Source organism: Mastigoproctus giganteus, chromosome 3, assembly GCF_048544385.1.
Source record: "Mastigoproctus giganteus isolate SK-2022 chromosome 3, ASM4854438v1, whole genome shotgun sequence".
NCBI classification, from domain to species: domain Eukaryota; kingdom Metazoa; phylum Arthropoda; class Arachnida; order Uropygi; family Thelyphonidae; genus Mastigoproctus; species Mastigoproctus giganteus.
In genome coordinates this window covers 36,553,164-36,569,403 of record NC_143577.1, presented here as the reverse complement: position 1 = coordinate 36,569,403, position 16,240 = coordinate 36,553,164, and the positions used below count along the sequence as shown (strand labels likewise).

The 16,240-nt window shown below is 37.1% G+C and overlaps 1 protein-coding gene across 2 annotated transcripts in view; it reads right to left on the bottom strand.

Moving 5' to 3' along the window:
* Positions 1 to 379: 379 nt before the first annotated feature.
* Positions 380 to 16,240, bottom strand: part of LOC150087879 (synaptotagmin-5-like) — an 88,963-nt gene continuing 73,102 nt past the window's right edge. For both annotated transcript variants that reach the window (XM_090370490.1, XM_090370491.1), the window contains exons 3-7: positions 14,043 to 14,272; positions 9,351 to 9,506; positions 8,967 to 9,233; positions 6,852 to 6,969; positions 380 to 880 (exon numbers count right to left, since the gene is read on the bottom strand). In XM_090370490.1, the coding sequence (XP_090226616.1) occupies positions 567 to 880; positions 6,852 to 6,969; positions 8,967 to 9,233; positions 9,351 to 9,506; positions 14,043 to 14,272 (1,085 nt within the window). In that variant the 3' untranslated portion in view covers positions 380 to 566. The remainder of the gene's footprint in view (positions 881 to 6,851; positions 6,970 to 8,966; positions 9,234 to 9,350; positions 9,507 to 14,042; positions 14,273 to 16,240) is intronic.

The following is a 16,240-nucleotide window of genomic DNA, read 5'->3' as shown; positions in this document are numbered from 1 at the left end:
AAAGCAACTTTCAAAAATCGTAGTAGACATCTCTTTATAGAAAAATATTATTACAAAATGTTTAAATCGATTACCATTTATCACTAGAAGGGAGAAATGAAAATGTACAATGAACTCAATACATGACTAGAAAATAAAAATAAAAAATATATATATATATGAACAGATTCTCAAAAGGAATGGTATATTGAAATGATTAACAATACCGCTGTTATGTACCATATACTGTAAACATCTAACATTCGACTCATAAAAACAAAAGTCAAAGTACTAAAACATTCATTCTGAGTTACGAATAGAACATTTCAAATTATGCTATCAAATTTTACGATGGCAGAATATTTGAAAGCGTTTAATTTTATTATTTTATGTTTGAGAATATAAGGAAACTTACATAGTAAATTTACAACTTACGTGTACTCCATACAACGTACATATAACAATTTGTACAACTTGAAATCCAAGGAACTACAACTGAACCAAATTTACAACTTGAGAAACATTGGGCGTAATTATTATATTTTTATGTATTACAGTTTTGTTTCTAGTTCGAAAATAAACAGAAATCAGATATTGTCGAGTGGTACCAAGGTGTGCCACATTGCCACAGCTGTTTTAGAAGCCATCATATTTCTTAGATGGGCTGCCTCGTCATCTTTCGATTCTGGTCCAATAATTACTCTGCCAAGAACTTCATTTTGCCCCAAAATGTTATCATTCATGACGGTAAATTCTAATGTGGCTATTTTTAATATATCTTTAGTCACATTGAAAGTTAGTGCTTCATTAAAAACAGGATTAAGTGTACCCCTCTGTGTGGAAGTCTTTTTTTTCTTCAATCGCCTGCCGTTTAGGAGGATGGCAACTTTCACGTATGGATCTATTAAATAAAATTTTGGATTCTTATTAATCTTTGAATTAATTCGCATTATCATTTTAAATACGATAAATCTTTTCGGATTTAAAAATGATAATACTATATATTAATAATAAAAATTGATAATAATTGTAATAATAAAATCCTAATAAGAAAACCGTTATTTATAATTATAAAATACTTGAAAAATAATAAAATTAAAATGCATTCTTTCAAATTTATTAACTATTTTATTAAATTAATTGGTTTCTAAATATAAATTTATTTAGACATCTTATTTTTTTAAGGTAACTCTCTTTCCATCAGCCAAACTGTATCAACGAGCGCTTGCGACTGATTGGTAGCAAGATATGCTGACTATGAAATCATGGTTCTTCTTCTTCTTTGGTCCTTAGCTGGCAGCTGGGGGAGGCGGTTGGCCACGCAACCTGTATGCTGCTGTAGGTGCCGCAGGGTTTCGGACTTGCTCTGTGATGTTCTTCCATACCTTACGATCCATGGCGTCAGTCCTGGCCTGGTTAAGGTCGAGACGTCGGCTCTTCAAGTCATTTTCCACTTGCTTGGCCCACGTTTTCCTAGGCGCGGTCCGTTGGATGCTCCATTGGGTGGGTCGTTGTCTTCAAAGGAGTGTGGATGGTATTCTGTTCGTGCCCATTCTACATACGTGGCCAAACCATCTAAGCCTTCGCTTCTGGATTTGGTCGGCAATGGTTGGTTGCTGTTGGCATCTGGCGCGGATGGTATCATTAGTGATGCGGTCGCGAAGAGAGATGCCCAAGATCTGCCGCAGGCATCGCATTTGGAATACCTCAAGTTTGTTCAAATCTAACTTGAGACAAATCCATGTTTCCGATCCGTAAAGAAGAATGGGCAGGATCAAAGTCCGGAAGAGTCGGATTTTAGTCTTTGTGGAAATGTTGGTCCTCTTCCACAGACACCATTTGAGCGAGGCGAACGCAGTGGCCGCCTGTCCAATTCTGCTGTGGATTTCCATGGTGGATGCAACTTTCTTCTCCTGGACCAGCGACCCAAGGTATTTAAAGTCCTGCACTTGCTCGATCTGGACGCCTTCGAGATAGATGGTGGCTTGCGACCCATCTGTTGTCAGGGCCTTTGTCTTACCAGCATTGATCTTCAAACCGTAAGGCCGGGCAATGCGGGCAATGTCGTAGAGGATGTCCGTGGCTTCAGCGTCGTTACCGGCAAGGATAGCACTATCATCAGCAAACATCAGGTCAGTCACATAGTGATCCTTGTCATATTGTATGCCCTGTCTGTTTCTGAATGCTTGCCTCATAATGGCGTCGACCACGATGTTGAAAAGCAACGGGGAGGCTACATCCCCTTGGCGGACTCCAGTTTGGATGGTAAATTCCTCAGATAAATCGTTCTGGATGCGCACCTGGCTGGTTAAACCGTTGTATGCAGTTTGGAGGAGTGTGATGACTTTTCGAGGTACATGTTCAACCTCTAGTAGTTTCCATAAGGCAGGCCGGTGGACACAGTCAAAAGCAGACTTAAAGTCAATGAAAACAATGACGGTTCGCTGACCACACCGGATCCTCTCCTCCATCAGCTGACGAATGGCAAAGCTTTGATCACAGCATCCTCGCCCGGGTCTAAATCCTGCCTGTTCTTCTCGACTGGTTTGCTCGCGATGTTTTTGCAGTCTTGACTGGATGATCTTCATAAAGACCTTTCCGATGATGGAAAGGAGGCTGATGCCACGGTAGTTCTTGCAGTCCCGGTTATCACCTTTCTTGTGGATCGGTACGATAATGGCTTTCTTCCATGTTAGCGGAATTTGTTCAGTGCACCAGATGGTTTTGAGGAGTGAGTGTAGTCGGCGAAGCAGTACATCTCCCCCGGCTTTGATTGCTTCTGTGGTGACTTGGTCCACTCCTGGTGCCCTGCCATTCTTCAGGGATTGTATGGCTGCTTTCACTTCTTCTACTGTAGGCTCAACATCGACCATGGAGACCTCAGGGGGGTCGATCGAGAGTGCTGTTGCTGGCGGTCCCTGAGGTGGGTCGTGATTATACAAAGCTTTGAAGAATTCACTCCACCGTTGCAGGCGTTCGGATGGTGATCGCACGAAGGTCCCATCAGCATTCTTGATGTTGTCACTAGTCAATTTGGTCTTTCCACTCAGACATCTGAGGGTGCGGTAGAGAGTGCGGTACTCGTTCTTGGATGCCGCCACTTCAAGATCGTCTGCCACTTGGTTCCAGTATGATTCTTTTTCTGCTGTCATTCTTTGTCGGACTTCTCGGTTTAGCTGCCGGTACCGTTCAAAGTCGACCAACTTTGCCTGTTTCCGTTTGTCCACGAGGTCGAGGTACTCGTCTGATATCCATGGTTGCGTTCGACGTCGGGCAGGTGGACATAGGGGCTTGGCACATTCCAGGATGGCATCAGAGATCTGCTTTTCTTCTTCATTTATATCCTCGGGCACGGCCAGCATCTCGAAGCGGTTGGATAGGGCGATCTGATATGCCTGTTTGTTGGCAGCATTCATTAGCTGCCTCCAGTCCAGCTTGGCTGACCGAGATGATCTTTTTGCATGCCGTAATTTGAGCTGCACCTTAGCCCGGATGAGGTAGTGATCAGATCCGCAATCAGGTCCCCTCATGGCACGAACGTCCATGAGTGATGAGCGAAATTTGGCATTGATAAAAATAGTCCAGGATTGCTGAGTCCTTGCCAGATGGATTTCGCCATGTAAGTTGATGTTTTTGAGGGTGCTGGAAATGGCTGTTTCCAATGATCAGGTTGTTAGATGCGGCAAAGGACAACAAACGTAGTCCGTTTTGGTTCTTAACGGTTCATATCATGGTTCTTAACGGTTCTTATCATGGTTCTTAACGGTTATTTATCATAAATTTTCAACAGAGATGATGGAAATTGAACTGCGCATAAAATTGGGTAGCAAACATTTGTAAAACTTAATATAGTCTTCCAGATAAACACTCCACTCTGTCTCAAACGAAAAGTGTTTCATCAATGAATCCTCCCTGTCCTAACTTATGGTTGTAAAACACGGACATTGAATGCCAAAGCTTTACAAAGACTGAGGGTCACACAAAGAAGTATGGAGCGCCGAATTTTGAACATAACCGAAAGAGACCGAAAAACATGTGCATGGATTAGCCAAAAAACCAAGGTCTGCAACATCATTGAAAGAACAAAGCGCTTAAAATGGAAATGGGCAGGTCACATATCAAGATAACTCTCTTGTTAGAACTGACTATAGATAGACCAAACAAGTTTTAGAATGGATACCGCTTGACCCTAAACGGCCCCCCAAAAAAATGACCAAAGATCAGGTGGATCAATGAAATTGTGAAATTTGCTAGTGTACAGGAATCACAAGACCGCAGGTTCTTGAAACGTGTTAAGGAGGCCTTCATCCTGCAGTGGATTGACAATGGCTGGTGATGATGAATAATAGATATTGTGCTTGTATATATACTGATTTATTAAGGTCAGTTAAGAAGATTTATGGAAAATTATGAAGAATATAGGATGAGAATAAATTTTGGTAAGAGTAGAGTTATGTTGGTAGGAAGGGATGAAAAGGAAATCACTGTTAAAGGATGATAAGGCGAGAGATATTACAAGTTGATAAATACAGATATCCTGACTATCTGATAACAAGTGATGGAAGAAGTAGGAAATTAGAGCTGCAATTGCAATGGCATTTGAAAAGAGGAAGCAGATATTTACAGGGAGATTGGATATCAGGTTAGGGAATAGGGTGTTATTTTGTATGGAGCGACATGCTTTATGGGTCTGAGTATGGGCACTAAAGAAGGAAAATATTAGAAGAACTGAGAGGCTCTTCAGATGCCGAGGCTTGACAGGGTGAAATGGGCAGATATGGTTAGAAATGAGGAACAGTTTAGAGGTTATAAGAAAACTGAAGTATCATAAGGACTATAAGGAAAATAAAGAAAATGGATTGAACATGTACTGAGGTTTGTTAAGGAATGCAATAGAAATTAATGGACAAGAGACTGAGAGGGAAAAAAACGCTGGAACGTTGGTCGCTTTGCTAGATGGATATCGTAGACTGAAGAAGAGGGCTAGGAACAGGAAGAGATGAAATTGAGTTCGTTAAACCTATTGTACATTTAATTTACTGGTTATTTGTTGTTTATAATTCTGCATTAAAAATTCAGTGTAAGATATTTTATTAATAACATTAATTACACACCAAATGACAATTTGATAAATAAGTACAAGGTGAAATAATGCAACGAGTGTGGGGAGGACGGCAATTCTGTCCACGCACGACTGTACGCACTATACTCTGAAAGCCTTTTTGGATTAACTCAAGAGACTCTTCAAGCTGTTGAGGGGAAATTTTTATTAGCGTGGCCTGTCCTAGTTTATAGAAAAAATAATTTGCAGAGATGGAATACGTTTGAACAGAGGCGCATTTGTTTATGTCACTGAAGAGACCTAAAGTGCGAGGTTTAGGAAGACGTTTCCGTATCATCTTGGGAATCGTTGTCAGGTTTGAAATTGATAACGATCCTGAAAGTGGTATCGAAACTTTTAAATTGAAATAGTTTCCTAAAACAACGTTTCTCTGCGTTAAGTTTTACGATCGACCGTCTGGGGATGCTCTTGTCCCTTCAGCGACGATAACAGCAATCGGGCTTTGACTGCAGGTCACTGAAGCGTTGGTTAATGAAACTATTTCAATTTCTGCAATAACCAGCGTTGAAATAATATCTCCTTTCTTATCATATCGGTACATTTTCAAAGTTACAGATTGTTGATCAGTTGGGCATCTTATTATCGACTTATAATTTAATTCAAATTTTATAAAATAATATCCTACCTCGATCTCAATAAGTTTACAATTTTGCTCTGCTATCGCGTAGTTTCGTAGAGTATTTATTTAAAATTACTAATGTAATCATTTTACTTTTTATTTTGTTTTATTATTTTATGAGTTGTGGGTAGAACTTTGCAGGAATAACTCTATAAGAAAGTTTAAAAGGCGCCCAATATTTGCTTTACCAATTAATTTCTTTTGCCTGCTTCGAAGAAGTTTCCTTTGGAAAACTTTACATGAAACTGTTCTCTTCCCCCACAATTAGGAGTATATCAGGAAACCCGTTTACTGATATCGATTTTTAACCTCGTACCCTGTTGGACTTCCTCCTGAGATCGAAATTGTGTCCGGAGATGTTTTATGACTTGAAAATAAATAGAAAATAGAGTCAGATAAAGTCAAATCGGAAGAGCTGGAAGGATTTTCCATCAGAAGTATCCGTTTTTTCATTAGAAATTGTTTCGCCCGTGTAGTTTGATTCGATGCCTTCATTTCAAGATTGGCAGTTTGGCCCATATTGCGCTGTATAAATTATGTCTGTAATCTGCGCGCGTTCTGTGGCCGATTTACTGGTTACTGTACGTGATAAAAAACCATGTTACTCGAATTTCCGGGAGAAAAAATCATGCTATCCTCTCTTAAGACCAATCAACTCAGCCACGTTGTGAAAAACACTCATAAAACATTCTCGCGTCACTGATGGGAATCGAACTCAGGCCTTTCCATTGGTGTGAGGAGGACGGTGATTATATCAACTGCAATATTGTGAGGCACAAACGTTCAATAAATGTAACGATAGATGAAGAAACAATATACCATACACTGATAGCTTTGTCATTTTTCACGACAGCAGCGCCTTTCTGTGACTGTTCCTGGAATTTTCTAGCTATATGGAGTGCTTAATTACAGGGAAGTGAATACCAGTGTAAACTTCATTTGGTTAATAAATATAATGATTGCTCTTTAATTCCCAGTCGGTTGGCATCAACTATGATATATATTTTTTTTTTATTTACGGTATACTTTCCAAGATTTCAACTGTTAATTAAGTGCATGCATAGGTAGAATAACTGAGAACTAATTAGTTCAAATGGAAATTATGTTCCAGCAGCGCCTGTTAGTAATTACCTGAAATATGTTTCACTTCATCCACTGGTTTCAGATTTCTGGCTTTCAGAATGACCACAGTAAAACGTTCCGCACTTGGAAGGTATCCCAGAGAGAACATCAGATCGCCTAGTTCTGGCTGCGAGGAAGAAAATTAGCAAAACGGTGTGAATTATAATGGTGCCTAAACAACGTTTCGTTGCATAAATTATTTACAAAATTTAAACTGGTTTAAAATAAAGTTCAAGGTTAATTATACGTTGGATATCTCTAGTGAGTTAACGTTACTGATATTATCCAAATTAAAATATGAATAAGCGCAAGATGAGAAAGATTAGCGCTAAATTTTTCTTAAACATTATACGCTGCCAAGACAAATTATTAGACACCGTACCGTCTAATATCTTCTAGCATCTCCACGTACCTTGTTGTATAAATAATTACTCTAGTTTTCTCAGTAATGCTCGACTAAATTAGCAATAGCAGTGTAAAATGATACAAGAAAACAAGATAATACAGCATCAGCCAAAAGAAAAACAAAAACGATATTTCCTATCTCACTCATCATTCATTCCCTATAGTATTTTGCCCAATTCTTCCTTGATTTTATTTACGATATCACATTCCACAACAATAGATGGAAATTTGTTCCAACAATCAACTACCTGCTGGCCAAAGGCAAATTTCCGCACATCTATTCTACAACTGTCTTCCCTCAGTTTGAATCTATGACCCCTCAGGTTTGTAATCTAAGCAAGAGGAAGAATTCCATCAGCACTGCGCCTGCTCAATCCATTCAAGGCCTTATACACCTCAATCAGATCGCCTCGCAGGTGTCTAGTCTCCAGAAGCTGCAATTTGCAAAACTTAAGCCTTTCTTCATAAGAGCACCACTTTGTTCCCTTCACCAATCTCGTTGCCCTTCTCTGTACTCGTTCCAGCAGCTCCACATCCTTGCTGAAATGAGGCCTCCGGACCTGTATGCAGAACTCACGTTATGCCTGGATAAGTTACGCAACTGTTTAGAGTTTGTAATTTGGCAGGGCCGTAATTCCCAGTCGTGGTTGTGTTGTATTAATTATCCCTAGATTTCTTCTTAGAAGCAACTCTAATTCCAAGAAGCAGAAACAACATACCTACGATAATAATCCACTCAGACTTTATCAGACATCTTTGAAAATCATATAATGGAAAATTTAGACCATGATGAACTTGTAGACAATCTTCCAAATATCGAAAAGATATTTGGAAGATTGTCTACAAGTTCTTAAACCTCTTTTAAGTGAAGCAGAAAGTCGTTTACCATAGTTTATATTAAATGATGTTTTTTCAGTTTTTAACTGTATAACTGCTGATTAATAACTTAACAACAACGGCTGAACAAAGCAACAAACCAACAACAACGGTTGATTATCAGCATAACTAGTTTGATCCTTCTCGACTTATAGACATTTTTGATTGAATCTGAAATTCATTTACTTCATCAAAAACTCGATTAAAGCATCTAGCGATCGTATTGGAATTTCCAAATGTTTACAACCAAGATGTGTGCTCTATTGTTCAGATTCAGTGAAGGAGTTGTTAAAATTTTGCCAACAAATAATTGTTGCAACAAATTTACAACGTTTGGGACATCCAGATCTTCTTTTTGACATTAGATTTTAAATAACTTTTGTTCAGCTCCCAACATTTTATATTTCTACCTCCTGCCATCATAATCTGTTTTCCCTGAAGCATAATGGCAAAGAAGATGACGAAATGATGAAGATGTAATCATGAAAGATGATAAAGAAGATTAAACAGATGAAATGATGCAAGAAGATAATAAAGATGATTAAACAAATGAAATGATGAAAAATGATGATAAAGATGGTGAAGAGGATGATAAAGATGATGAAGAAGATGATAAAAACGATGAAAAAGATGAAATTATGAAATAATATGAAATATAATGACAAAAGGTTGGCAGAATGAACAGTGAGGGATGTTCTAAATATCGTCTAAAGGTTAGGGGACATCTATTAGGTAGGTGGCCATAAGGCTTTGTCTAGACAGTGTATGCAAACCATAATATAGATGTATATTATAAAAATATTATCTGAAAATAAAAATAACAAAATTAATTAATTTAATTACCTTATCATCTTTTTCATCACAGGCAGATATCCCTTTACACATCGTAACTTTATCACACAAATTCAAATGTTTCAAAGGAACCTCAATGTTTCCCATACACTGATGCCGAGAATATTGGTCATAATCATAAATTAATATCTCCAAGACACTCTGTTCCATCTTGTCAGGTGGGAGATCAAAGACGAATTCTTCTTCAAAAATAGGACTGAGTGTTTTTCTGTGAATTCCACTCTCACGGAATGTTGCCTTGTCTGGAAGGATGCGAATCTAAAGACGAATAAAAAGGGAAGAGCTGTGAAACAGAGTTGGCACTAAATGGATTTTAAAGTACCAATAAAAAAGAAAATCGCATTTTCAGAATACTGTAGACTAGCTAGCACTTACCTTGGCGTAGGGATCAGCAGTACCACTGAAGTCCCTGGCAATGAGATCGCGTGCTCGTATTAGATGCACACAGAGAAAAGAAAAGTGGGGATTATAGGTGACGGAAAACTGAACAGAGCCACGCATGTCTTCTGGAAAACTGTCTTGAGAGAGCTCCTGGGAAGAATAAACAGCGAACAGTGAAGCACAAATGTAAATATTTGTAACAAAAGCCGAATTATTAATTGAAACTTTCTGTAGACTGTGTGGTTTTTTAAAAAAACTCAAATAAATTAATATGTTGAGTCAACACACATAATTAATATGATAATAAATTAAAACATTAATTACGTATTCAAGTGTAAAATGGAAAAAAAAAATATATATATATAAGATACACATAAAAAATATTTTTGTAATAAATGTACGCTAGAGCCGTGATAATTTGCATCTGGTCATTCAAGTCAAAGCGATAAAGTAACAATCATGGGACATAGTAAAAATATCAGGAAATTTTAAAAGGGCATGATTGTGGGAACTCGTGCCTCCGGTGCTTCCATATCGGAAACACACGTCTTGTCGGTTTCTCACGGTCCACTCTGGTTAAGGTATACAAAAAATGTTGTTGAATGGGACAAACGACCTCCTGCCGACAGAACTGTAAAGGATTACTCAAGGCGAATGTTCGTGGTGAGCGAAGGGTGCAGAACGCTGTAGGGCTCAGCGGTCACTGTGCAACAGTTGACATCACAATGCAATATGAGGAATGCAAGAACAATGTACCAAATGACAATGCGCCGCACATTCAGATGTATGGAGTTCTACAGCAGACGACCAAGAGGACGTCTCTTGTGTAGTCTGCTATAGTATTCTGCAGCCGATGACCTTAGAAACACCCTCTCCTCACCGCTGATCATCGTCGATGGCGAATGCTGTAGTGTCTATAACACACTGGTTGAACACTGGAGGATTAGAAACGACTGAGCTGATCCGATGAGTCCAAAAACACGCCGAAGGACGCCTTCACATGTTACGCAAGCAACACGAGTTCATGCACCCATCCACTGCCCAGGTAGGTGGCGATGGTTGCTTAATATGAGGCGTGTTTTGCTTAGTAAGATCTAGAATCCCTGGTGTGTATAGACCAACGATTCACTGGTGAGGTCTATCGCTAGCTCTTATGAGACCCTGTGAACCCTGCCATGTTGCGTTTTTCTTTTTTTTTTTTTTTTTTTTTTTCAGACAGAAACGAAATCTTCCAAGACCGTGTCATTGGGCTCACACTGTGCACGAGTAGTTGGAGGAACAAAGTGAAGATATCACCTATCTTGATTGGCCTCCAAATTCGCCTGACCTCAATTCAATTGAACATCTGCCTGTGCGATATTTTGGAAGGTAAGTGAGGCGTATGAACACGCAATCATCAACTATTCGACCTGGAAAGCCTTACAATGGCTGCAGATGCCTACGGACGTCTTTAGACAGCTAGTGGAGTCAATGCATAAGCGAATAGCGGCTGTTATTCATGAGAACGGTTGGCGCATTCGGCCATGATAACGGTTGGTTAGATGCTGATGCGCCATCAAACTTCCAATAACTAACTAACCATGAGAACGGTGGCCCAACACGGTATCAGGTAGGTGGTCATAATTCAGTGAGTAATCATTCAGTGTACATACAAATATAAATAATATATTCTCATTGGTTCTAAGTTCGAACTCCACGAATAATTACGAATGTGCTCGTATTCGTAATCGACAACGACCCTGAGCATTTTGAGAAAGTGAACTTATTCTGTTTTTGGAACAAAAACATGTGAATACGAATGTACATTCAAAAGTTCAAGTTAACATTTAAAACTCTATTAAATTGAACTGTATAGAATTAAATTTTATCATAAAGTACACACAGTCTTCGGCTTGAGAGTATTGTGTTAACAGAAGAATTTTAAACCTGCTCGGAGTCACTATAAAATACATTAAATTAACTTTTACTTCTTATTCCTTATTTCGTTTCAATATCTAATTTAGGGATTTTCCTTTAAAATTGATAAATGGAAAGTTTTTAGACGTGATGTGCGATTTTTTTTATTTTTATTCCTAACTGTGATGGTCGCACTCATTATTTACAATTCTTCATTGGTGTGAACGGATTCTCAGTACTACGGAAGAGATTCGACCATAAAATTAAGCTTTTAATTTCCGTGAAAACAGTTGAATGAAGATGGAGGATTAACGGGAATGTCAACCTTGAAATTTCATTAGAAAAGTCGGAAATTAAAATGAAACTTCTTCGAAGTGAAGTTTATGAATTTCCAGAGAGAGAGAGGAGAGTTCCCCGGAGATTAAGCATTAATAGCGGAAGATTTTGCACGTTTACGTTATCATCTCTGGTAAGCGCGCCTGTTCTGTCTTTGCACAATCAATGTTTGCATGGCATTAACAGTTTTCTCAGAAGTGAAAGAAAGTACATCAGATTTAATTAACAATGTTGAACTTCTGTACAGAATATGAATCAACACAGCTTTCAAACTTTTACTCGAGCTGTCTATGAAAACATGCCACTTTTCTGGATTGTAATTAATGCGAATTTCTTCATAAAGATCAATCAGATTATATCAGAACAATAGCACAGGGGTTCTGCAACAGTGTGAAAACGTGCATAAATGATATGTGTTTTATCTATATATGGAAATCATTCAGCTGATATCCAATAGATTGCATTCTTTTGAATGAGACGCCAGCGGCTCGGCACTGGATCTGGCTAAACCAAGTCCCTCACTGAATCATCCAATTCTGGTCGATTTGGGAAATGTAGCGCTTTACTTGAACTGGGCTCTGGGGTATAATTCCAATTATCCTAATCACCAGATTCACCATCCAATTCTGAGGACTCCTCTCTAAAAGATATATTGCGATACGGGATACGGGAGATTGGTTTTTTGGAATACACACTTCAGCTTTTCGATCCGTAGACTTTTTACAAGTTTTCAATTTGATAATAATATATGCATTGATTGAAACCATAGATATACTCTCAAACCGTTCCTCAATCTTCCTTCACCACGGATCTTTAATCCTGGAACCAGCCTAATCTTCCCTTCGTACTATATCCCTGTTCATAAAATTCGCCAGGTTTAGCCACGCAGCAACTTCTCATTGGCTACACCTAAGTCAACCCCAACTTATATAAACACTCAGTCCACTCCTACCTCTCTCAGTCCTCCACAACCGGACCAAGAAACTCCACTCCAGCATCACGTTAACAGGCAATTCCTTCCGACCTAATTTAGAGAGTACCTCGAGGAATTTTTCATAAACTGTATTTATTAATTAATTAATTAATTAAATAATAAGCAAAAGTGTAATAATTAGATGATAATTGTATATATAATGGAGTGTAAATTGTATATATAATACTGTGGATGTAATTAGAATACATAGTATTGTAAATAATAAAATTATCCTCTATTTAACTTAATTCATAGTGAGTTCCCGAAACGTAGCCATTAACTGTAGATCACATTGCTTTATTTTGGTTGAAAACTTAAAATAATCGTTTAGTGATTCTAAGCAGCAATCGAATGAAGTTAGGGAATTAGCTTCCAAAACATAGCATTACGAAAGTGGATGTCCCCTTATATTTCTTTTAATTATAGGGCAGGAAAAGAGATCTATGAAAATCCCTGCCATATTTTAAAGTCCAGTTAAAACAAAGTTACGTGATAATAAATAATGTTTAACTTAGATACAGTACATCTACTTAATAAAAAAGAAAAGCTGCCCGAATAAATTTACATTTAATAATTACAAACTTTAAGATAAAAATAATAACATTTCTTTATTCATGATTGACAGAAAAAAACATTTAAAAAAATAATCCAATAACAAAAGCAACAATGGTGGTTTTTATTAAAAAATAACTTATAAATGAGCGAGTAAAATGATGACATTTTTAACCTCATTTAGACATTCTCATTATATTTATTATTATCTTATTATTCATATTCTTATATAGACAATTTTTAAACCTTATTTTGGAAAGGTATATTATTACCCTTGTTGTTGTTTTTTTTTGTCTTCCTGCGTTAGTTACTCACTGCTTTGCACTATACTGGCACGAACATTAATAATTTGAACTTTATAATCTCTCTTGGAAACTGAAAAATTTTAGCAGAGAAGCATAAAAATCAGATTCATTTGAAGGAAACTGCCACAACGCATGCGTCATTTATCTGATACTACCAGTTCGACGTTTGAAGTGTGCCTAATATCAGTCTTTTGATATAATTTGTCCATCCAGGATCTATCTTTAAATAAAATCTTCATTCTCAACGTATACTATTTGTCAAGGGTTCTAACGTACATAAAAAAATAGCTGAAATTAGACGTATCCATAAAACAAACCTCTGAAAACATCTCAAAAGTTTGAAAACCTTTCAACGATTCCTTATTAACATTTACACCCATCTAATTTTTCCTAAGAGCTCAAGTCATTCATGCACAACTATCATGTACTTCCTTATCACGCCTATTGCATTTAATAACGTCAATCACATTCATATTTTATTCAACAGAAAAGTGCTGGAACCCTTCTTTTATTCCGATAGAAAGGTAAGAAAGCGAAAAATCAATGCACAAAGTGGAAGCGTAGAGATATGTTCACGCTATAGTAATATCACTTAAAATGTGTTAATAAATATAATGTTTTTACCTGTTTTTGATACATGGCTGCATCAAACTTTGTATGGTCCAGCTTGCTGTACATGGATGCCACCCTTGGTCTGCTGCTGCTGCTGCTGGTGGTGGTGGTATTTGATGGGGGTTGAACATATTTTACTAGTGGAGAAGCGCCTCTTTCAGCTGCTACACCCATCTGAGAGAGTGCGAAAGGGGAAATCTTGATCCCTAGTGGGGTATTCGGTGTTCCAGGAATACTTTCCTCTGAGAAAAGAAAAAATAAAAACATAGAAAAAGAAAATGATACTTATGATTTTAAGTATCAAATTTTAATATAAACTTCCCTATATTTTTGCTGAAAAGTTTCAAAATTGCAATTACTCTTTTCCACACTGGGAAGTTGAATTTGGTGAAAGTTGTTATTTTACTAATTACTAATAATAATCTTACGATTTTACAGGGGTTATAATCATCGTCTTCCTCAAAAGGGGTGGAAAAGGCTCCATTTCAAATCCCATCAATGACATGAGATACTTTTGGGGAGCTTTCCAACCTTTTCCAAGTCTTTAACACTTAGAACTGTTACTCGAGTATTTTAGATTTTCCTAAATAATAACAAAAACAATAGAACTTTTGTAAAATAAACCACTAAAGAAATTACATAATTTGCTCTTTCAATTTGCAATTACGATAGCGTAGTTTTGATATCCTTTGACTTTGTTTTTTTTTGCATATTGTTTTTCGACAATAGATTGAAGTTGTTTCTAATTTTGAACAACCTCCAAAACGTATTTCCTCTGATGATACTTGAGGTTTACTTTCATGAAATTGGTTGAATAAAAGAGAATGTGAGCTGAATGAATGAATAGATTTTAATCAAACCTATTTATTTCGACTGAATTAGGCCTTTCAGAAGACTGAGAAGAAATTATTTGTATCCTTTGAGTTGGACAGCACATCATTGCTTTCTGTTCTTTTGTACAACACATCATTGCTTTCTCTTTGAAGAAATCAGTGGTGGGCGTTACTCGGAAAGCTGTATTAGAAGTTTGCGAAAAGAAGCCAATATAATGTTCGCAGTGACTGACAAATGCACAAAAATTGCATTCGGAAACTGGCAAAGTCAAAGAAATCCACAGAGCATTCGATTAACTTTCCGTATCATGATTACAACCTTTCAAACCCTCATTTTTTAAGCTTGGATTTATAAAAAGGAAATATGTCGGAAGGCTGAGCAGACAAGAGAGAAAAACCGAAAGGAACTACTGGGATAAATAATGAAAATAGAAGCGAAAATCAAGTAAAAGAAAATTAAACCGAGCAGATACCAGTTTTTCTCCATAATGAATATTTCAGACTGTACAGAGTCAATCGGTCTTGGAACGTTTTTTCCCTTTTTTTTCTTCCTGACACTCTGGTTTTTCATCCATCAAAATAGACAAGCCGACTATACGTATGCACAATTTACAGATACACTGTAATGACGTCTCCTGATTTCCATTACTTTGGAATATCTAAAAGAAATACATTTAGATATTTCTTTGATTAATTTTAATGTTAATTAATGAAGAACAAAATCCGATATTAGAAATACGACCACAATGAGGATTATAAAGAAAGTTTGATATCTATCTATATTTTGCTCATTATAACCATATAAGTTCCTTATATTTAACGTCGTTAAACTGACTGAAAATCACTAATGGTCGTTATATGTCGTACTCCTAAAAATGGAACATTTCTATAATAATAATAATTCCTTATAACGATATTTTTTCTGATTATCTCGGTCTCCCGTTATACAAGATTTTGGTGTGTAATGTTATGTTGCCAGCGGTGAGCCGTTGCCTTCATGTCACCATCAGAATCAAACATTTCCTCTTCGTAGAACATCCTTGAGAGGCTCTAATAAAGACACAATATGGCCCATGAGGTCCTTGTGCCAAAAACATTCTAGCACGATAACAATAGGTTCTAATAAATAAAAGTCACGTAGAGCAATGTTTGAGTGATATGCAGGATGAAAAAGAATTGATAAAAAAAAAGACTTCTGGCTTGCGATATTTCTTGACGTAGAGCGTTCATATTCAATTCTGTGTTAATTGTTGACTCTTCAGGCAGGAAGTTCACAAAAGATCAATGAATATCCCAAAAATAAAATATAAATATATAAAACCTACCTTTCCTGCAGTTGTCAATGTCTCGAACTTCAAATTTATGATAGTTTTAATT